The 24,657-nt window shown below is 40.1% G+C and overlaps 1 protein-coding gene across 5 annotated transcripts in view; it reads right to left on the reverse strand.

Moving 5' to 3' along the window:
- RB195_014281 (uncharacterized protein) overlaps positions 1–24,657 on the reverse strand; it is a gene marked incomplete at both ends in the record, with an annotated part of 68,964 nt that overhangs the window by 26,111 nt on the left and 18,196 nt on the right. For 4 of the 5 annotated variants that reach the window (XM_064204468.1, XM_064204471.1, XM_064204472.1 and 1 more), the window contains one exon: positions 2,813–2,930. In XM_064204468.1, the coding sequence (XP_064060345.1) occupies positions 2,813–2,930 (118 nt within the window). Of the gene's footprint in view, positions 1–2,812; positions 2,931–14,189; positions 14,343–16,064; positions 16,133–16,770; positions 16,832–24,657 lie in introns of those variants that run through there. The other variant, XM_064204465.1, reaches the window with a different exon arrangement.

Consider the following 24,657-nt stretch of genomic DNA (forward strand, 5'->3'; position numbering starts at 1 on the left):
AGTTCGAGCGTTACTTCACAAATTGTTCCCTTCACTCTATAATGAGAACCGTCCTGAGAGTAACAGGAAGAACTACATCGCCTCTCAAACGTATAGACACACCTATTCGTTTCGTCCATACGTAGTGAACTTCTTTCCAGCTGTCTAGTGGAAAAGACAAAGTTTACGTATTTTATCCTTCAAATGGGGAGCTATCCATCACCCCCTCCTCACAGAATCCACAATGAGAACTTGCAAAAACACATAGCCGACGACATCCACGACATATGCATACTTCAAAGAGGGACAACGACGTCGTTCCTTTCTTTTTTCCAGGAATGAACTTTACTGCTTTAACGATGAGGCACATAACCATAAAATGACAGTGCTACAGTATGGAAACCAAATGTGAGGATTGTAACCCTTTACACGTTCGTAAGAAGAGATCAGACGAAATGCACCTACGATACGAATGTTTGTTTTGAGACAAAAATAAAAATAAGGATCTCTTATCGAATTGGCGAATGGACGAAAGGCTTTTTTCGGATAGAATGTAGTTTTCGGACAGCGTTGAGTTTAAAATAACTTCGATTAATTTTTATTATGAGGTGATGTCGATTACCGCGTGGTTTGCACGTGAAGAACTACCGTTCTCATATCCGTATTTTTTGTATCTGTTTCCCTTCCAAGTGACACCGGTTTTGATGCGTACGTACTTTTCTCATGAAGACTATATAGTACTGCTAAGATGTATTTTTGCCGCGTTCATGCGTATTGATAACGCGTGCGCATACGATCGTAACAGAAGAGAATGGGTTAGGGAATACAGCAAAACTAATGTTTGGCTTCGCATATCGTCTCTGCGCACGAGAGTGAAAGTTTCTTACAGAAATTCTTCTCTTTACGGTAGCAGCAAATCTTCCTGATTTGATTAAGGGCATCACCCCACGAATCTGGGCTGGTACGGGATTCAGGCGGGCAATGCCTACAGGGTCGTAGATTGTGGGGAAGAGGGTGATTAAGTTCATCTCTCCCTGTATCAGTGTAGACGGACGACCCCGGAGTTTCTTGCGACGGCTTCTGTTGCAATGGGCAGCCTTGGGCCCCGCCCCTGTGTTGCCCCGCCTGCGATTCGTCGAAAACCCATTCGGACGAATTGCAGGACGATACAAGGAGAAATGAACGGTTGCGCCCATTGCGCCACGCCCTCGTCCGAATGGGGTTTCGACGTCCGGTGTCGTTCGTTTAAATTGACACAGGGGGAGATGAACGGAATCACCCTCTTCATCACAATCTACGACCCCGTATGGACATTATCTGCCTGAAACCCGTACCACCCCAAAATCGTGCAGTGATGCCTTTGAAGCCAGATACTGTCTGATCTCGGACAAGAAAGATTTCTATAAACCTTGTCATATAATTTCATGAAGCGATGACAGTTTTGCATAACAATTCGGAAAAGAGGAAGAGATCATTTTAGTTACAAAAAGACACTGCAGCAACAAACTCGCAGTATGACAAAAGAATGATGACAAAGATGAAAAAAGGACAAAATACAAGAGAATTGTCCGCGTATACTAATTTTGCTAGCAACGACAAGTCACGGAAATTGAAAACAGAGTAATAACAGATAACGAAGAATGGAAAGGAAAGGAAAATGGAGTGGAAAGTAGACGAGGGAAATGCAGCCTTCCATTACAAAGAAATGGTGGCGCACTTTGAAACGTTCAACAATTCAATCAACGAAGCCCTTATCCCCTAGTGAACAGGTGCAATTGAAATGAATACGTAGTTTATTCTTTAATCTGGCCGACTCCACAGAAAACCAGCTTTCTGAGTTTATTTAGTAATTTTGAGCTGAATCGTCTAAACAACACAGACGTGACCTCGTCTGCTAACATTCTGAGATGTTGGTGATCCCTTAGTGCAGAAATCAATTCCTAATTCTCCTTCTATCGATATGTCTAGTGACGTTACACCTGATCCTGGATCTGATACTATGTAGCTCTAACTTACTATGATATTCACATTGACCGTTATAATCCACAGTTCTTAACATCCACTAAAAATAGTTACAAACGTTGTATAGTCGTGTCAAGACGATATGAAGCACGGTGCAGTTGCGTAAGCAGTTGCGCTCGAAGCAGTGCGGTGCAGACAACGGTTGGAATCGAGGTGCATCGCAAACTGCACCAGTGGACGGTGGTAGCAGGAGTCCTCACTCGATCCTAAACTCTACGCTCCACCGCTTCGAGCGCAACCGTGCTTCATATCGTTTCGACTATATTGTAATTGCTCATTACATATCCATTTCGTTTCTTCTACCTTGCTGAAAAAGTGTAGCACGGAAGTCATCAACTAATTAGTTCATTAAATCTAATATTCATGCTTTCATTTTTTGTACAAGTTTTACGCATGAAAGAAGATGACGCTACTTATTGTGATTATTTATGAAAGCTTTTGTTATTTTTTTTGATGTTATGTTTTTTGATGTTAGTTATGCTCTCGACATCTGTTGATGGTTATGTTATAAATAGAATGAATCTTCGTCAAAATATTGGCTGTACGTCGCTAATTTATAGTGATCTCCAATCCAAAACTTTACGGAGAAAAATAGTCTCACAAATTTGTTGAACATTTCTATTTCTATTTTCTTCGTTTCATTAATGAACGTTTCTATACTTCAACGTACTTCCTTCTTATGCCAATCACCTGCTCGCTTACATATTTGCAGCACCAAATCAACATATGTGGAACCATAGTATGTTAAATCCTCCGAGTTATGAATAAGAAATGTTTTTTTTTTTCAAAAACGCATAAAAAGCATGCTTACCTCCAGCTGTAAGCTTCGCTTGATCCGGATATGTCTCATTTTTAGGGATATCAATTAAATCGCCGCCGTACGATTTCTCCAGCACATCGTCGCGTGGACCAGAAGACATGTCCTGCTTCTGGAAATATAAGACATCTGCTACATATCCAATGAAATTACCCACAGCTATAGGAGTGCAGCTCTCGTTCCCTCAGAGGCGAATTCAACAAAACTACAAAAGAGAAAATAAGAGGATATTCAGATCAACTTCGAAAACTGAAGGATCAGCACAGAAGTGTTCCCAGTAGTTTAAAACTCGAAAAGTCCTAATAAGAATATTTAATAACAAGAATTACTGGATGGATGATCAACATCCAATAAATACAGCGTTTTGGAGGGAAATAAGTAATCAAACAGTGGAAATTTTTGAAAATTCATTTTGAGATATCGAGATTTTGCAGCGCGCTGCATTAAAAATGAGAAAACAGATGACATGCTTTAGAATGAGTCTTCTCAGCCGATAAGTCCAAGGTAATAAGCTAATTCAGCTGCAAATGAGATATAAGAGGTTTTAACACCAGAAAGTGAAGAACTGGCCCAAGAAGCCACCAAGGATCGAAATTTACACGTGGAGTTCCTGATGGTATTGCAGTGGTCAGTGGTTCTACATTCATAAAAGTATGCAAAAGCTTGAATACCACTTCCTATTAGAAGTGAAAAACAATGCGCACCTTCTCCCTTTATCCTTCTATTGCACCTCCAGAGAAATCAAACTACAGCTTCCTAAAGTTTGAAGCACGCACCCTTGAAAATGTATTAGGGTAAATGTTGATCAAGAAACATGGGAAGGGTGCCCAAGTCATTTTACCTGTGAATCACGAAGTGGAATTAAAGTAGGTAATAGTTTCGACGCAGTGTAAACTTCCGAGCAGAATACTGAACAGCATGTTCTTCTTCTTCCGTCTTCCCATCAAGATTCGAGAACTACCGCTTAATCGATGCAAAAAGGGTTTATTCACTGCTAAACGGCTCATCTTTAGCCTTCTCCTTTACGTAGCTACGAGAAGCTGAAGGTTCGCGAAATCGACAGTGAAATTAGATGCATAAAAATCTGGAATGGATTTGACACGAAATGGATTTACCCATTTCATTGAAGCCCGTATCGCTGAATAAATAGAAGAACTTTATTAGGTATATTGTTACCACTAAATAAAACAGAACAGTAAGTTCGACTCAATGGTAGGAAAACTTTAGAAGAGTAGAAAATTGAACAACGAATTTTATACTGGCTTTATTCTGTAACTGTCTAGAAGAAACGACAAGGACAAGGATGGATGGACACATGGTATGGTGACATGGTAGGACACACAATGTTGGTGGAAAGATGTTCTCGTAAGGCGTCCATGAGAGGGATGCACGCAATCGCTCATTTTCCTATCGAAGAGAATCCTCGCATATAACAATTCGCAGCTATTTTTCAATCCCAAGGGAAATGTTCGAAAGAATATCATGTCAGTCCCGACAATAGCAACATTTTCATGTGATCGAATTTTGTTCATTGCAACTGCATTCGTTGTGGGTTCCACAAAAACATGGAACAATGAACATCCAGAACTGATTTCTCACTGAACTATTAAGTGAAAGTCCAAATATTATAAATTTCAGCGATGCTAAAATTTGTACGTGCTGAAACTGAAATATGAGAGTAAAAGCATTTTCAGCAAAAAGAAAAATCATCTGATTTTTAATTTTATAAGTGAAAAGTCGAAAACACGTGTAATCGAGTGTAATCGAGAAGTTTCGCTAGCCGAAAAGTTTGTCACGAACGTGTTCAGGGCAGACAAACACGAATACTTAATATTTGTCCAATATGAAGTTTGATGTACTAAAAGATTCTATGATACGTAGATGCTTGAAAATCATGTGTTCACCGCCATGAATCGCCGAAACCAGACCTAATTTTGACATTTATTATGAAAAAAGAAGTCCTCTTCGTAAACTGTGCACGAGTCAACAGCAGTTATTATGCAATCCTAAGCAAAAAAAGCAGAAGAATTGCAAGGAGATTTTGTTTTTAATGTTAGTGTCCTATCAACGACGATAGACATCATATCAAGAATAGACTAAAAAACTGTTAGAGGAGAAAAGCGGAAAAGTAAAGTGTTAACTGAGGAAATTAAGCAGAAGGTTAGAATTTAGAGAGAGAGATGCTGAGTCTAGGTCTTTCTTCTGAGGAACAGACGTAAAAGGAACTTTGAATCGAAAAAAAGAAAGAAACTAGCGGAATCCTGGAGTGAAGGCTAACCGGTGCCCCATTCCGCACCCGGATTTTTAAGGATTCTTACAAACCGTGAGAAAAGTTACATAAAGGAATAAAAGATGAAAGTTTGTCACAGGATTTCCCCTCCAGAACTCAAAACGGCAAGTGAGAAGTGGGGAGCAGTAACATGGCCACCTAGCCTCCCAACGGGCCGAACGCCGTGGAAATGTGCGCGCGACAGGAGCGCTCTAACCAGCACTTTGCAACGTAGACAGAACAGAACAACGAACTTGCATAACCAGAACACCACATGTGGGACGCAACGAGTTCGTACGAGTTTGAGGTCGCCACATTTCGGCGATTGAAATGAGCGGGCGTGTCCGTCAAGATAAAATTCCCTGGGAAAACGCTGTTTTTATCGAAGAAAATCTGCTTCTGAATTGAGAGTTCGATTTTTCTCGTAGGAGTAGTAGGAAAAGGAGAAAAAGGAGAAAAGGAACAAGTCTATTAATAATGGAAGAAATAAGACTACTATGAGCAGCCGAATATCGTCTGAAGAGAGGAGGCCGGATTATGCGGACTCCGCGAATAACGGAGACGGAAATGTCAGCGAATGAGATCGCTGTATATATAAAAAGAGCCACTCACGAAGAATCAATGAAACCCCACTGAGACCTTTGAAACCGCTTGACCATCGATTAACAATAGCAGATATGTAGAGCAATAGCAGTAGACTAACATTCAAATTTGTAACCTTTGCAGAGGACCATGTTGCTGTAGCGTAATGATGAAGGGAAAATAATAAAAGGGGTCCATTAATAACTCATAAATTATTACTAATCGCGACCTACTAAGGATTTTATTAGAGGAGATCAGTTTGAATCCCAATTCAGTTTCTGAATAAATCTGTTGTACGCTGCCGATGAAACAGTCAGATATCTTCAATTTCTACCCTTTGACTAGGACGTTTGTTTTTATTAACCATGCACCATTGAGGTCCAGAACACTCAGTGCATGATATGTCGTTAAGAGGCGAGCGGGTGAAAAACAAGCACTGGAAATTCCAATTTATGTTTCACGAGTAAGACCTGTCGAATTTCGTATTAATCCTGATTTGCAGTGCAATAAAAATTCTAAAAAGCCTCATATATGAGAAATTTTGTTCAATTAAAAAGTTCAGATGGCGGTTAATTATACCATATGCCAATTGTGTTCAACCGGGTGACTGCGATCCACAATCGATTGGATCAGGTAAAGGGAGACAGTGTGGGCTGAGCAGAGAGGGTTGTGCGCTAAGAAAGACGCGACGCGTTCACTCCGCTGAGTCCATTCGACACTGCCTACAGACTCAAATTAACTTAATGACAAATTTAATTACAAATACAACAAATTCATTGGGGGACCAAATCGAAACATAAGACACTCCGTACTTTGAAAAGGTTCAGAAAACAGAAATTTTGCAAAGTACTTCGTTAAAACCTCCCTTTCCACCGAATTAGGAACGCGCACAACGGAAATAAATCTTAAAATAAAACTTGTACACAATGCTTCCTTCCAGAAAAAGCTTCTTCCTGCTCCTTCCTGATGCTTTCTTCCTTCGCCAGAAGTGCAATAGCTGCAATATTGGCAATATTCAATATATTCAAGACGAAGGGCAGATTAGAGAACAAGTCTGTGTACTGCTTCTCTTCACAGGTCTTGAAACGCTGACGTCCTCACATAACAATCAGATAAACTAGACATAACATCACATGTCCATCGCAGTAACTTTACGATGCAAAGCTAAAAATGAATCATGGAGGCGAGAATTGTAAGCGTGCTCCTGGACCAGCAACAGCACGAATTCTCTGAGCTTAGTGATTCCGAAAAGTTTTTAAACAGAGAAATGAACATCGAAGGAGAAAAAGGCAGCCTCTTATGTCATCTCCAAAGGATTAGTCTCGTCTGGCAATAAAAAGGAGATCGAGGTGCTGAAAGACGTTTATGTCTGAGAAAAGTGGTTTTCCGTGGAGAGGTTCGTGAACGAAATGGCGGCGGATGAGTCAGAGCTGTGCGAGGCAGGAATACAGAAAAAATTCCCCATCACACCACACTATCGACAAGCTGCGTGCGGCAGCTCAGCGAAGAATTCACTTGAAAACAGGGAATTTCCAAAGAGGTAGGTGTTTCCATAGAACTGAAGCATTCCATGGTTTTCGTGGGAACGGATCGATATCGGGCAGCATTATGCCCTTACTGGGAAGGAATTAGCAGCCGGAGAAGCGAGTATAGTGTTTTTATGTTGCATTGCGAAAATAGTGCAACCATCCAGATATTTTTTCCTCTGACTCTATGTCATTCTAGTCGCTTTCGTAATTGTCTATTTCAAAACAAAGAGTCATGCAAAAGTGTGTGCGATGCGCAACAATGCAAGCCAGGAAAATCGAGCAGCCTCAGATCGACCATCCGCTAAATGCCGTTTTCAAAAGCAGCGGCGCAGAATTGATGAAAACGACGAGCGAGAAGGAATATTCTACTGTGCGTCCTCCCGCTCCGCTGCAAAGCACACACAACACTAACTGCAAGTTCTTTTTCTGTTGCAACTGTAAACAACAACTGGCAAGGACGAACAGATATTGACTAGTCATCACACAGGTGGGAGAGGGCAATTGGTAAGAGGTGCCGCTGCAACTGCCCGATAGGTAACTGGTTCCAAACCGCGCTAGAGCCAACCAAACAGATCTATAAATTGGTGCCTGACTTGTCAGAGAGGATAAAAACACTGTCCTGATTCATGAAACTAGACATGCGTTCGTGAACCTCAAATGATACTAAGTTGATGTGAACGCGTTGGCATACCAAGCAGACTGGAATACCAGACTTTCTATCCTTTTTTCTTTATCCTTTATCACGGGGACAGGAGGAAATAATAGACGTAATTTCTACCGGGGGTCAGGAGAAGTACATAGTTCCCCACATAACTTAAATACAGCGTGTCACGAAAGGGATGACGATATTGTGGTTTCTGTGGGCAAACATGAAGCTCCGAGAACAGACTGCGAGCATGAGCGTGGTCCCATTCATTTCCTTCCAATCGTTCTGAAAAACGAAGTACTAAGCCCCTCAGTTCCTACTAGGTACGTTAGAACGTGCCACTCTTGTACACGCTCCACATCCACGAGCAAGCGGTCGAAAATCAATGAGGTCTCCCCAGCAGCCTTTTCGTGAAAAACCAATGAACAGTTCGTTGAAAGGACCGAAATGTGGGCACCATCTAACGTTTTTCAAAGGAACAAACACCATTTCCCGCCACGTTCTTAAGAAATACTAAAGGAAATTAAGCAGGGCCTCGTTCACACGTGTAATCTATTGTACACTCCGCACTCTATATTTGCCCACAAAAACCCAAACATCAGCAGTTTCGTGATACTTCACCTTGAAATCTCCAGTGTTTGTGTGCTTCCTTTCATGCACATTTAAGCATAAATTTATCTATTTGTTCGTTTTTTATTCATTTATAATCATCATCAACCGTCAGCATGTAACTGTGTAAACTTCTCCGTGATCTAGGGCCTTTTAGAAACACTTATACTGCCGTCATCATGCGTTTTGTATCGAAATTAGTACAAAATTTAAATAATGATCTATATCGGCAGATCGAACTTTTCGCTGTTTTACTTTCTTTCTTCTTTCCTCCTCTATTTTTCTTTTACTTTTGAAATTATGACAAAGCTTCTAAAATCTCGCATAAACAAGAAGATGTTAAGACACCGTCATCCCTTAACGTACCTGTTTAAGGTTTTAACATTATTTCAGAGCGAATGACTTGATAAATACAGCAAATTCAAAACGAAAAGCAGATATTTACATTGCAGTTACTTGTTCTCTCCGCATACAAAGAAAAAGTCTTTAAAAAACGCGTATACTTAGTAAGGTCTTGCTTTGTCTTTAAAAAGACCCAAAGTGCTAGTTATGAGTACATCAAGGCTATCAAGAATTTTTATGAGCTTAGTTCACAAATTTCAGGTGGCTCCGCTCCGGTGTATAATTTTAGTGGGAACAGCGCTAAGATGCTGACGCAAATGAATGAATAAATAAGCGAGACAAAGGGCAAAATATGACCCAATCGTATGAAATATTCAAGGAAAGTTATGGCGTTATTCTGAGAAATCAATAACAAAGCTGGACCACCGGCTAAAATCCATTCCTAATGCAGTTGCAAGCAGCAACCATACCCCTGCATAGCAACCAGGACCTAACAAGCCAAACTAGTAAGATGCATTTTATTGAAGCAGTTAATTTGGAAAATGCAGAAACGACTACGAGCAGCTGAAGGATAAAAAGGATAAAGTGCACGACGTTGGTCAATTCCTATAGGATACGTCAACGCATTAAATTCAGTCCAGAATCATTTGGGGTCTACGAACGAAAGTCTGGCCTGTACAATGACTTGTGGAGGCGAGCCTATGTGTCAAATCAGTATTTTTTTCTCAAAAATAATTCCGGTATCAATTCATAGAGGGATGAAGGGCTTAGTGAGCACTAGGGCGGATTCGAACCTCCGATCGATCATGCAGACAGCAGAACCTCTAACCGACAATCGCGCTTTTCGAGCCTGTCGCAATGATGCAACTCTGTTTAGAGCATTTTTATAAAGGATAAAAAGGATAAAATTTCTGGCGTTAATCAATCCGCCTGGGATTCGCCCCACGTTCACTTCAATTCAGAATCGTTTGAGGTTTACGAACGTGTGAGTGGCCTATACAATGACTTGCGGTGGCTAGCCGATGTGTCAAGTCGGTGCTTTTATCCTCCCAGACAAGTCTGGTACCAATTTATTGACCCCGGAGGGATGAAGGGCTTGGTGAGCACTAGGGCGAATTCGAACCTCCGATCGATCATGCAGACAGCGGAACCTCTAAACGTTACACTACGTCCGCCCCTGAGCATTTTTATAGGTATCCCAATTCACGAAAGTAGGTAACATTGAAGATTTAAGGAAAAACTAAACAAATATGAAATTTCCACAAAATATTATGTCCAAGAAACATTATTATTTCGAAAGAAAATATAGCATTACAGTGTAGATTGACAAAAATATATCCTTTATTTTGTAGAGTCTAGTTAAAACAAAGCTAGAAATCAAAATTCGAGCATAGTCTGTATTCTCAAGTGTTCAACCGTTTGAGCGCAACGTTTCTACAGCGACGCGTACTCTTTCTCTGCTTCCTAAACACTCCTTTTCCTTTGAGCCTGCTTCAATCGAAGGCGCAACGCGCTCACGGTTGAACAAACTCGGAGTCAACTACATCTAATTTAAGATTACAAGGAACGTTCTTGATGGTCATGCCGACCTTGCGAGCGGACTGAGTATTTACGATATTGGGAGGGTAACTACTCCTAGAGACTCAGAAAGAAGAAAAAGGCAAGAATTGGAGGAGGCATTGCCGTAACGATTTAATACATGCAAACAATCTTACTAAAGACCTTAAATTCTAGTTCTATATCTTCGCGAGATGCTTAGAGAGTTGAAAACGTGTAATATCAAACGTGAGTAGAAATCCGAGAATGACAACGAAAGAAAGAAGTCTCGCCCACAGTGCGTTCAGCGAAAGGCTGGGTTTTTATCTCAGTCTAATGATCTGATCTACAAATTTGAAGTTGTTCTTTAAAAATGAAGAAAATCACCCAACTATGTATGACGTTTATGAACTTAAAAATATCAAGTTTCTGAATGGAAGAGCTAAAATATCGCGGACGACTCCTCAACTGTTGCTAAATAATTTCACTGACCTTCCATTATACTTCTTCAAAACATGCTTAGGCTTCGCCATGGAAACATAAATACACATAAACATATACAGATGTATTATGCATATGCTATTATGTACATATCCAATGAAGCAGTGCCACAATAAACGATTTTTTATAGTAGAAAAAATAGCGAATTATGAGCCGGTTATAGCGCTCCATAGGCTTGCGACACTCCAATACGGCGCGTCGTAAAGCTCCGTGGAACGACTCCGGATTCCAACTTATCGCCAGTAAGTCCACCAATTACAGAAAAAAAACTACACAGACGAGGAATTTCATGAAGAACAGTTATGAAGAAAGACAAATAGTAACCAAAGTACAAACACAAAATCCCTTTTTTGTTGGAATGAACACTTATAAACCAGGAACTATATTAAGGATGTATAAAAGACATCTTTCGACGTCTTTAGATGCGTCAGTAACAGATCTTGTTCCCCTCTTGTTAATAAACGGCAAAGATTCCACAAAGTTCGGTATTCAAAGATAAGACGCAATCGTAGTAGTTTCGATACAGCGTCAACCACAAAAACAGTTTCGTGTTCTGGATAATTAGGATGGCCTGAGCCTGATCGGTTCGTACTCGTCAACTACACCCATAACTCTTTTTATTCGTGGAGGGATTCCAACATCCTACCGTTATTGGTATGCTTAAAAAAGTTATCTCCAATGAATAAATGAGATCAATCTAGTTCCTATTCCTTTTCGCGAAAGAAGCACAAAAAAACGAATGCAGGAGTTCCCTTCCTCTCAAACTATTTTGCAAACAACGCTTGTAAATCGTAATCTTATGCGCCGGATATGCAAGAGTTTATTCGTCCTCAACCTAATTTTCCAACGAATTGCACCAGCACGAACTTCATAGCGACTCCTAAGAAACACATTCTCGAATGAATAATCGACGGTCAGTGACCTATTGACTTCACGAGAAGAAACGAAGAGATGAAATAAATGGTTTAAGATTATAAATTTCCGCAAAAAGAGTACGACGATGAGGAAAAACTGACGTTTTCCTCCTTCACGAGCTATTGGCACTGTCCGTTATGTTAGTAAATAGTTTAGAAGTTTCGCCGATTTCTGTCACTGAAATAAACCACCTCCTTAAGAAGCAGCCGATCTCAGGTCCATGTAAGCGCTATTACTCCATCTAACCTCTTAAAAGTGCGAATATTTTGTTTCCTGCATAGATACAACCCACATCACATGGATTAGGTGACAGGTTCACGAAGAAATGGATGATTGTGTCCCACCTGCTCCCTTCTCCCAACCCAAATCCATCCAATTTCCGAACCAAGAGAGGATTAGGGAAGTAAAGAATTCCACAATCCCTGTAGAGAAACCACCTTTTAACATTTATGTTTATGAAAGATATACTCCAAAACTGCTTCAGTTCCCGTTTTTCAAAGAAGCCGAGACAACCGCCCAGTGAAACTTCGCACTCGTAAACCTTGGGCACAGCACCATCGACAAAAACAGAATTTCTAGACGATAAATATGTACTAGCATTATGAATGTGTAGTCATAGAATTTGAGAACCCTATTCACTTTTGACATCGAGGATTGAGGTCTCCTATTCTTCTAGACAAACCAAAACAAAGAGTCATATGCCTTGGCATCAACTATGGTCAACTGTCCATAACGTGAACACTGCGCTAAAATTCTCCAAAACAATGCTGCGAACCACAAACAGGATTCTCCTACTGAAAACTGGTCATATACAGTCGCCTTCAAAAAGTTTCAATCGCACTGACGCAACGCATCTTCTGTAACGCACACCCTTCCTCTTCTCTCTAACCTCCCAGGATCAAAGGCGCGTAATTTGTATGAACCACATTCGTACCTTGCATTTCTTAGTTACATATTGTGCATAGGTTAGACCTGAGCATTGTTTGAAAATATGTCCTCCAGCAAACAACTAAAATATGACCTCTCAAAGGTAAATAATGTGACGCTCGAAATTTATAAAAGCAAACTCTTGTCGGGTCAAAACGGCTTGATTCATGGCGCAATAGCGCAAATGGTAGCACTCAAAGTCCCGCAGCGGGACCTCCGATCGGTCCTGCAGCCCGATTGGAGTTCGCGGCACCCTCGGTCTACTTTGGGCCCAAATACACAATTTCACCGCCAGTCAGGTCGTTCTGACCCAACAAAAGGGCAGGTAGTGACCGTCTTCAATGCTGATGCCATATTGAAGAGTTTACCATCACTCAGATGTCTATTGTAGAAACACAGCAGGGATTCAGTAGAGAAGTAGATCGCCAATTATTGACTGTACTGTCCACGCCTTATGAGGAAGATAGGACTCGTAACAGGGTTTAAAGTACAGACAGTATACATAGCTAGCTTAGTAACGGCAATAACGTGGAGCAAATAATAATAAATAAAAAATAAACGATAGTAGAGCAAATAATTACTGAGCAAATCCTTCTCGGACTACGGTACTCGTTTTTAGAAATGTCACTTCTTTATATCATATCGCATTAAACTGAACGAGCCAATGTGGCTTTATACCATATGAACTAGGGATAACCTTAGACATTTCAATTCTAACTGTAAAATTCATTGGCCCCTATGTATGAGAACATCGTGATATTCTACTAGAAGGAAACCAACAACAAAGCATTCTTTCTTTAACAATTGCACCTCCGCTGTGTGGAGCTTATTACTGGTCGTGTGATTGGGCTTTTCCCGACCACTGTAATCTGTATCCTTCAAGTCTATTTCTTTTCAAGCTATGTACAATACTCGTGGTTTGTACACATGACGAGCTCACCATTACTAACAAAATTTGACACGGATAATTGATTGTTTCTATTATATAAGCTATCATGACTATAGTAGTAGCTAAAAAGACCACCAGAAACTACTTCAACCTGTCCCCTAACGAAACTTGACAGCTCTAAAGTGCACGGCATTGATAAGCCCCTATGAGGATGCGGTTTATGAATGTTTTACGTTTATAAACGCGTGTGCAGCTTCACAATGACTTGCGAGAGTTAGTCGATGTGTTGAGTCAGTGTCTTTGCTCGATCCCGGAGAGATGAAAGACTTGGTTGGAATTACGGCGGTTTCGAACTAACGATCGTCGATCGTGCACAAAGAAATCTCCTATGTACCAACTGTTTCAGACCCGCCCACTTCACAGCCATAACTTTCCACTATCACTCTTTCTACTAAATTATTAAATAACGGCAAAGTTGATGCATGCCAACATTCCTCATTACAAGACTGATAAATCACGTACGCCACTGCACTTTGTCAAAGACAGTTCATGCTACTGAAAGGTTATTGAGAAGTCGAACAGGTGAAGCTCAATCGAAACAAATTCAAAAAAAAACTAAACCATGCCTCGTTCTGTTCGCTCACGGCTGTTGTCAGCAGAGGCAGCCGTTCGTCAATGTCGCCAGGTGTTCGCTCGAGCACATGTATTTTGTCGTCATCACACATTCTAAAAGAACTCCTGCCAACGAGCAGAAAACCAGCGTCCAACTCCAAATCACCCTGCAATATCCGCATGCGGCACTTACATCACACGCACACACATTTAACACAACACAAATGAAGCTTCTTTACATTGCTATGACGTGCTCAAAAGCAATTCTTTCAAAAGCTAAAAAGCGGACGAAGTTTGTATATTCACCCAACGAAAATTTAGGTGACCTTCATTTGTTTATTTTCCAAATTCGGGATCAATGGTAGACGTCTAGGTGTTCTTGTTCTAGAAGAGCCCTAGAGACACACCCTACACACTCATTTCTTGCAAAGGGATGAGCTTTAGATCGCCAGACTGGAATAAAATGGAACAATTCTCTTTATGTCCTCTCTACAGGAGTGCGATATATCTGGATTCTTTTATGCAGTACTACCTACGGGCTACAATCAAAGTTCCAAGTGCAACATAACAAAGAGTTACAAAATTTCCCTTGCCACTCTGCGTGATGAGAAGGAAAAGATGTCGGATTGCAGTTCAACTGAAAACTATCATTCAATGCGATGAAGAGTTTCTGGAGACCAGAAGAACAAAACAAAGATCTTTCAAACGCAAATCACGATGAAGTTCAGCGTCAAGCATTCTTGGCATTCAGCATTCACAGCTTCCTTCTTTCTTTTAGAATAAAAAAACTTCAAAATGTTAAAATTCTTGTTGGTGCTGTTTCGCTCAGTATCCTTTAGCATATATTTCGATCTTTCTAGACGCTCCGGAGTTTTTGTTACTATTTTCTCTACCGCTACAAAACTTTCATTGGGCAAACTGCATCAGAAAGCACATAAAATCTGTAGAGCCTTTCTCAGATGGAGAAGCCCGAAACAATAACGGACGTACAATCATGCGTATTGGAATAAACCCGGTGCATGTGGCCAACCTCTGATGTGTTCATTCGAGTGAGCGCGACGCATCTGCCGCAGCGCATTTTTTTCTCTATTTGTTACATTTGCATGGTTGAACAATTCTACAGGATGCGAGGCGTCGACTATACATACTTATGTACGCAAAAAATAATAACGAGATAAGTGAACAAAAACGCCAATTCCGCAACCCATCGAAGGTTTCGTTGCAGTGATACAATTTTGCTTATGGATTTTTCTATTCCACAGATGCGGATGTGGCCATCCAGAACGAGAGCAAATTCGAAAGCACCTGTGTGAAAAAAAGATGAGGAATTTTCTAGATAGCAATTTTTCCGTAGGAAACTTTTCACGTGCGTTCAAAACATTTCATAGAAAGTTTTAAAATGCTCGTGTTCAAAACCACGTTCTTCTGAAATCAAAATAATTAACTTCTCTTTGTTAGTTTGGTGATGATAATTCCACAGCAGTCACTTTGAACAACTCCGATGAAAAATTTTAAAAAGGTTCTCGACCGCTCAAATGTAACCAAAAACACCTTGCCTACGCCACAACTAACGACTGAAGCTCGTGGGTGAGGTTGAGCGAGGTTCCGCAATAGTCCACAATGGATTCCCCGCAAATACGATGAGACGCGGTGCAGCGATCTTTCCACGCTTTGGCAAACAAAATGTTATGATATACTTGGTTGTTGTTAATATGATGGTGCCTTCTTTATTGCAGTACTTTTGTACTTGTATTATTTGTAGTTGCTAAGCATAGGAAGCGCTTGTTTTTCTCCTAATCAGGTGTATACAACACCGCTACTAACTTGTGTCCCAAAATCCATCGCAATCGGAATCCTTGGAAGTAGGCAAAATTAAGATTTGAAGATACCATTAGAAAGCAAATGAGCTGCTGATTCCAAGTATACTCCAAGAATTTGGTTTTGACAAATGCGTGACCTGAAAACAAGCAAAGTTTCCGCAAATTTCGTTAATTACTTTCACATTCCCACAATCCTGCCATTGGCGTATTCTGCGGATACATCCCGTTGAAAAGGAGAGGTGTTCATAGAATCTGCGCCAATTTCTCAAAATGAGGCGAAATGTTTTTGTTTGTTTATATTTGTTATCAGGAGGTTATTTAGAGCATTTTGGTACTCCACATCACATATGAGTTCGAAATTCCCATTCTCTTCAGAAATTTGCAGAGGTGCTCCATTGAAGGTCAATGAAAATTCATAGATTTCTAGCTGTGGAAATTCTGCTCGATAATTTTCTAAGCGAATAATTTTTTTGACAATAATTCAAATTGTAAGTATCTTTGAAGATGCCTGGTTTTTTTTTTCAATATCAAAATTACCACTTTGCTCTATTTCGGTATTTCTTTCAACTTTTGAACAGTTGTCAACGGCTTAGAATGGACGTTCAAGTCTCGCGACTCGGTACTTCCCTAGAACTCACTTTTCTTTACAAGGTGTGATTTAGGCGCTTGAATTGGATGACAGCTGGCCATGGTTTTCTAGTGACCAGATTGAAGAAAATTCCCACTGTTTTCACAAAAACAAGATTTTTGCAGCCACTATTAATTTTTTCCGTACCTAGCATAGCCAATAGACGCTCTTCCAAATGATCGCGGCCCAAGCATGGTTCGCCAGGCATCTCACACCTACAACAGGCGACTCCTCTGGCGATTCCGTGCCACGAAGACACCATTATGATTGAATATAAGCGAACGGCAACGAGAATTCCACACAGTTCTTACACATCAGAGCTATACAGCTTCCTTAATTTCACAAACTTTTGAAAAGAAATATAAACAAATGGTACAAATTTTCCTAAAGAAAGACAAACGATGGAGGAATTAAGAAACACTAACAAATTAAGGAACATTGGTTTTCATGTTTTGTAGTTTAATTCAGCTAATATTCAATTCTTCTTTCTTTTCTCACTCTCCTTTTCTACTACTGTTCTTATGAGTAAAACTTTGCGACGGATTTTGGGACACAAATTAGTAGCGGTGTTGTAAGGAACCGTGTTTTTGAGCCTAAAAGGGAGCCTAATAAACACAAATTTACCTACATAACAATGAAGTGCAATTCCTGTGTTGCAAAGAATTCTTCCTTCTAACCTCTAACTCCAATACGCACTTGAAGTCAAGCAAGAATTTCAGTACATGTTAGCCCGATTCTCTTAATTCGACTAGGAACACAAGAGCACTTTTGCACCAGATGGATTCAAAATGGGTAAACCATGTTAAATATGGGTCACAATAGGATGTTGCTACAGAGAAAGTCTACAATTTGGACTAAAATTCCATTACAATCGTCTTGTACGGAGTAAGAACAATTTATGCACACTGTTACATATTCAGATACTATGCCACCATATAATGCTATATGCTACAAGATCACTTTTATAAATCTTAAATACTAATATTAACCTACACTTGAAAGAACATGTAACATGGACACGTCTGCGTGGAACTGAAATCTCACACTAAACTATTTCAATCTAATAGAGATAAACATTTTTTAGAAATGAGGCAGGTGTTAGATGTTCAGAAAGAAAAGAGAATTCACAGTCCATCGTAAAATAATAAAACTGGTGGAACTAAAACAGTTTAGTTATGACAAGTCATGCGAAATGTTCTTCTGCTAATGTGCAGGTTGTCCAAATAGTAACATGATCCTTGAAAACTGTGATGACGAGGCCTTTTTTTCACAAATATTGACTTATATGTAACCAGCCTGAACGTCCGGTTAAAGCCGGAATTCAGGCTTATTTTGGTGTTCGCTCCGCTCGTTTTCACCGATCAATAAGAAATAGCAGTAGCGACATTTTTTGAGAAATTAGAATTGTTTTTTTTTTAATCAGTTTAAGTTTTTTTAATCAATCAGTTTTTTTAATAAGTTCTATCCATTTTTTTTACCCAAAAACTTAAGTATAGATGAATGGTTTTTCCTGAATGATTTTATGCTTTTTCCTTAAACTCTCAGCTCTATATTTGGAGAGCAATCCAGCTTCATTTCACGTCTATGTTTCCCTCAAACATCCACAATTTGAAACACCATTCGAAATATGAGTCTGCTCTGTTCTCAGCTATTAGTAATGATGATGTGCTTTCACGGAATGACGTGAAGATCACTATTGTAGTGATAAAAATAACGTTCTACGTCAGATCGCGTAAATTGTTGGTTACTACTTATTGCATTTAAGCAGTCGTTTGCACGTGTGTTACCTCCTTTTGAAAAAGGATGACAACAGCGTTAGGGAGACATGCTGGGAAATAGATATGCGAAGGAACCATGGAAAACCATTCTACTGCCTTGGGGCTCCCGCAATAGAACCCGTCTCTTCCCCTCTACTTTTCTGGCAACAGCGCACCATTTCAACCCCGTGGGACCCACTCCAATCCATTTTACAGCTCTCTGGCTCCGGGGCACGAATTCGACGTCGTAGTACTCACCCAATTTTATCGCGTTGAGGTTCCAGCGCACCAAATCGACGCCATAGTATTTGTCTCCCTCTGAGGAATTTTTTTGACTGAGACACACGCATACACAGATGCAAACACGTGGCAGAATAAGCCCGTTATTGTACAGCATGATAGTTTGCAATTTTGGGAGTATACATTCACATAAAAGTTTATTTACTCTCACTAACATATGAGAGAAACTAACTTGCCTTATCAAAACGAACACACATGTCCAAATAGGTTTCGACAATGGTGAAAAGGTAGAGCGCTCGCCTATCAGCTGCATGGCAATGGTTCGGCACCCAACCGGTGCAGAGTTTTGCATCATTATAAAGTATTTTCGTGACACACAGACAAACAAACAAACAAACAAACAAACAAACACACGGACTAAGCGCGTTATTATATAGCATGATAGGTGACTGCATAACTCTTCCACAGTTTCGTAGTACCAAACAGGAGTATGACTAAGATCGGTCGCTGCGGATGTATTTCATATCACTTTCAATTCACTAGTGCATATTGGTTTAGATTAACTGTTGATTTCGTTTAAACGCAATCGTTCCTCTTTCATACTTGTCCTCGAAATCTGGAGAGAATTTCTTGGGCAACAAAGTTAAAAGAACAAAAATCCCTAGAATTTCTAAAAATGAATGGATGTATGATTTGGTTTTTTTTTTTTTGTCTAATATTAGAGCAGAGCACATGTAATTGAAGCACTCTCAAAACATCTTCAGACCAGAAAATCATCTTTAAAAAATCATAAGCTTTAAGCCACTTCGCCCATATTCGACTTTTAAACAAACAGGCATCACACGAGGCAGGTAGTTAGGTAATTAGCACTCAACGAATGTCACAACTGTACATTCGCTTCTGGTGCGCAGGGAAAAGTTAGTAAGTTGAAAGTTGGAGGAATATCTTTTAGATTCTACTCAACCTGGCTGTTTAACATGAAAACCCTCAAAATACGAATGGCGAAACATGAAATGAAACAGTACAAAACTGCATTAATCAGTAATAAATAACTTCTTTGAACCTTTGCGAGTGTAGATCAATACATTCCACAATTCAATTACTACACCACCTTTTATCTCGATTATGTATGTCTCGTCGAAAGAAGTAAATCTTGGCATTCTAGGGCAAAAACAGCACTTTTTGGTCCAATAAAGAAGAGCAAGTTAAAGGATAAAGGATAAATTTTCTGGCGTTAGTCAATCCGCTTGGGATGCGCCCCCACGTTCACTTCAATTCAGAATCGTTTGAGGTTTACGAACGTGTATCTGGCCTATACAATGACTTGCGGTGGCTAGCCGATTGTCAAGTCGGTGCTTTTATCCTCCCAGACAAGTCTGGTACCAATTTATAGACGCCGGAGGGATGAAAGGCTTGGTGAGCACTAGGGCGGATTCGAACGTCCGATCGATCGTGCAGACAGCGGAACCTCTAACCGCTACACTACACCCGCTTCTAAAGGAGAGCAAAAATTAAAGGAAATAGCAAACGAAATATTCATTGCCTACATATGCTACGATGGAAATAACACAGTGAAAATGTGTTTATGTCATTGTGTAAATCAAAGGAACAGAAATAACTATGGTAAAATTGAATTATCCGGAGAAATGCCTCCGAAAAATTTTCTGACGAATTATTTTTTAACAGCCGTGTATGAGTCTTACAGCAAGTAAGAGACAAACTACACATTTATTTGCACAGATGAGAACCAATGCAACTGATTTCTTCCAAAAATAGGAAGAAATGATTTTTTTTTATTCAGAAACGCATATGGGGATAAATGTTCGATCTCAGCGATGGTTTGACGATTTTTTATTATTCCGATGATACACTAGGCAAAGATATTAGAATTCTTTATGATGTGGACATTAGGCCGAGAAGCAAAGCACAGCGAAGAAGGAGGCGGTTTTAAAGCCCTCTCGAAGCAGCACCAACACAAATGCATAAATCCTCGTATGCTGCATGCTTTGCTTCAATCGACAGGGACATTTTTCGAATCTCCCAGCAGTTTTTTTGGAAGCGGACACCACAAAGACTGAAAAATTCCAGAAAAAAGGGTGTGAGTCTAAGTGCTGTACAAAATGGACCCTGTGAAAGGGATGCAGAATGAACAAACTGATAAAATCGGCACTACTACGAGCTCCCGATGAGGTAAATTGGAAAATCAAACGGCATGCACTTCTCGCGTGACTGACAACGAGAATACATCAGATTGTGTGCCATTGTAATATTCCTAAGTGGCGGTATGAATTCGAGGCACAATGTGAGGACTTTGATAGCAAGGCAAAAGAGTCAATACTTAATAACTAAAGGCTGCTTAGAATGACATGCGAGCATTACAAACCTGAATCCGCCCGACTTCTTTTCACGGGAATTCATGGAAGGAGAGCTGAAAAAGAAAAAAAACCATCTTAAAAAAGACCATCGACAACCTTTTATGTGATTAGAGGATAAAGCGGCCGGTGTTCATCAATCGTCAACGAAGTCGACTTCAATTCAGAATCGTTTGAAGTCTATAAACGCATTTTTGGCCAATGCAGTTGACAAACAATGCCCACGTATCAAACCAATACCTTTTTCTTCCCAGACAAACTTGATACCAAATGATCAACCGAAAAGAGGAACAGCTTGATTGGATTAGGGCGGTTTCAACAGTGTAGCGGTAAAACCAGCCAGTAACGCCTTCTAACATGTTGTTAGTATATGTATTGTTAATAGCACAGTATAGGAGCGAATATTATTCACTACCTAGAAAAGGAGGTAGTAAAGCGGCGTAGCGGCTGTATTGTTAATAGTTATTGTGATATGAAAAAACCATTCATAGCCGTCAAATTCCGCGAAAGATGCGGTCTTGATTAGCACCAGAAGAGTGCATGTCTTTCGTTACCTGCAAGATAATTCTGGAGAAGGGACATTGAAAATCTACAGTGTGTGCCCCCCGCATGAGGGGCAACATCGAGTAGCACATATACAGTATAAATACACCTTGTCCTTCGTCACTTTCCTACTAGGTGATTCAATAAATGAGAGGAAAACGCTTGTCTTCAACGGACAGATGCACTTTTGCATGTACCAGTACTTTCTCCCCACTCTGCGCGTATATAGCTAGCTATCTATATACGCATTAACTACAGGCTCCCTGAAATTTTTCAGAATGGCCATTATGAAAAGAAGAAATTTCTCGAAACAAGAAAAGTCACAGGAAATATTCGGATAGTTGTTAATCATTTGAGAGTTTGTGAGTCAGCAGCAGCTTAAAAAACACATATGAGAAATCTCTTGTAACTATATTGGAACCAAAAAAGACAAATCAGTTCATATCCCTGACAATAGGAACTAAGGCGAAAATTGATGTTCTAGCAACTGAACGGATTACAGGAAGTTAATCGTGAGCAAAAGCGCGGAAAAATAATTTGACGACATGAGCAAAATCATTAGTGAAAAGCAGTACTGTCGTAAAGAATAAGCGAGGATTTTACAGCGGCTCCACAGGACAGCTGCATGAGAAAGGTTTAGCCTCACCCGCATCTCGTTGAGGTATGTCAAGTAGGGACGAATGGTTGCTTAAATGAGCTCTGGCAGCTTAATCGAGATTTTGACGGATGACGAAAGGCTGTTGGACAAAAGAAAAGAAAAAGAAAGCGAAGAATGAAGAAATCTTAATTCTCATTCAAAAACTATTGATTAGATCAGGAACGCAAGCCACACTTCTGAAAGCTGATATGAAGAAGGATTTAAAAACATGTAATCTGAAAAAAATACTCTGAATAGAATTCAACGAGATTTGGGAGAATCGCAGGTACATTGAATCATCTTTTTCGAAACGTCTACCTAAGGGCTCAAAATTAGCGCGAAGATGGGAAAAACGGACTTGTCGTGGGAACTAAAAACCCAAGAAGAAACAAAGCAGTTGGTGGTGGTGTGCTAGACGAAAACCATTTGGAAAAGCAACCACGTATAAGCGTAAATACCTTTAGATACTACCAACAACCATAAAGGAAGTGGAAAATGCTTTGATTCTGCGAAAAGACATCGCGTAATGTGGACAGCTTTTCCAGGTAGTAATGAACATAATCGAGGTCTTACTGACTCCTCTCTACAGAAATTACAGAAATAACCGCAGCACAGATCAACACCAGTATCACCATGCTAACCATAATAACGGGCTTATTCTATCATGTGTTTGTTTGTTCGTTCGTTCGTTCGTCCGTTCGAAATTCCAGAAAGCCGGTGAGTGAGTCGGTTCCAACGGCGTTAGACCGGAAGAATAGTGCGACGGCTCAAGAACGTGATTTAATTTGTTGTGACGCGCTCAACGGACTAAAAAAAGGCGACGTTGGTGCGCCGGCGCCAGAAAACTACAAAATGACTTGGACGGAAATCACGACGTCGAACTGATGCGAAGCAGCGATCTACTACATTACAATAACTGCAAGTGAATTTGTCAAGGAGTAAATAAAACGAAGAGAAACATTTTATGGCCGTGAAAGCTGCTGTGTTACTTTTCACCCCTATGTACTCCACCGCATTTCTGTTCCCTTGTTAGTTTGCCTTATCAGTTTGGTAACACCCTTTTCTAAGAAGTTGGAAACACGAATGCGAACGACACCTTAAATAGTAGCTAACAGTTTGCGTGCTCTGACGTAGAACCTTAGCTTTATCAGTACGATGTCCACATCAATGCCATTTCATATCTGTTGAGGAGAAAGAGAAGAAAAACCCATGCTTTGGAATTATGTTTTCAAACTTTAACGATATCGAAAGAATATATGTAGGTGTAAAATTCAGTATGAATACTCTCGGAATGTAATATTATCTCCTTTAAAGGCAGCATACAACGAATCCAACGTGTTGAGGAAACAGCGGGAAAAGCTAGAGATGGGGTCTTAGATTGAGGGATCAGGGGTGAATCCCGTAAATGTTCTGGTCCCCTCAGCAACCTATTCATTGGTTTCACCCGAATAGGCAGTCGAGGAGGACTCACTGGCTCTCGAACGCTCCGCTGCTGAATGCGGCGCACAGGGTGGCACGCTGCAACTGAAATTGTCGTGAAAAAATGAGTGCTTCATGCCGCTTTTTTTATACAACGATTATATAGAGATGAGAGGAACCACCGCTGATCCAACAATCTACAACCTCATCCCTACCTTTTCCAGAGGTTTCCCTCGTTAGAACCATGATATTATCACTTCAATTTATCATGGTTTCATGAATGCTTAAATTTCTTAAAAAGAACGAAACAGGAGTCGTCAGAGAAAAAAATTAATTTTACGAATAATGCCGCTTGATTTAATTTCTATCCTTGAAGGTGGACGAAGCGTGCACCACACGAAGTCTGATGTCAGACTGGTAAGTGAATAAAACTTTTAAAAAATAGTACTGGACGAAGATATAAGCACGTAAATTCTAGATTAGATATGTGGACGCTCAAAATGTGTACGGGAAGAGCTTTTCTCGGAACTAGAACCGAAGAAAAATAAAACTGTTGCACTGCATTTAACTAACACATGAACTTTCATTGTTTTCTTCGAATGCAAATATCTCAACTCAGATTTCACATTATCAGGAGGAACAAACGCCATAAAAATCAACACACTTTTGTTTTCGGCGGCACAAGGTTTTCAGCTGCATAAAAATCTGGAGTTCTAGATGTGGCGAAATTGTTGAAACCTTCAAATATGTGTAGAACACTTTGCGTAAACAATATATTTTCTCATAATTAGTACAGTTTTCAGTTATAAAGGAGGAGTATTTTCTGCCGCGTACGAATGGATTTTGGAAAAGAAAATGAATGAAAATGAAAGGTCTGCTACGAAAATGGAGGAGTATTGCAGGAAATGAGCTGTTGTATATTGAACTTTGAATAGTATATATTTTGATTTTTGTTATGTATTTCAGTTGATGATATACAAACATCCCGAAGAAACGCTGGATGGAACGTTCTCGAACATCTCATAGGGAAGAGGTTCCAGTGAATGGACTACTCTTAAAAGCCGAT

This window comes from Necator americanus, chromosome V (genome assembly GCF_031761385.1).
Source record: "Necator americanus strain Aroian chromosome V, whole genome shotgun sequence".
Classification (NCBI taxonomy): Eukaryota; Metazoa; Nematoda; class Chromadorea; order Rhabditida; family Ancylostomatidae; genus Necator; species Necator americanus.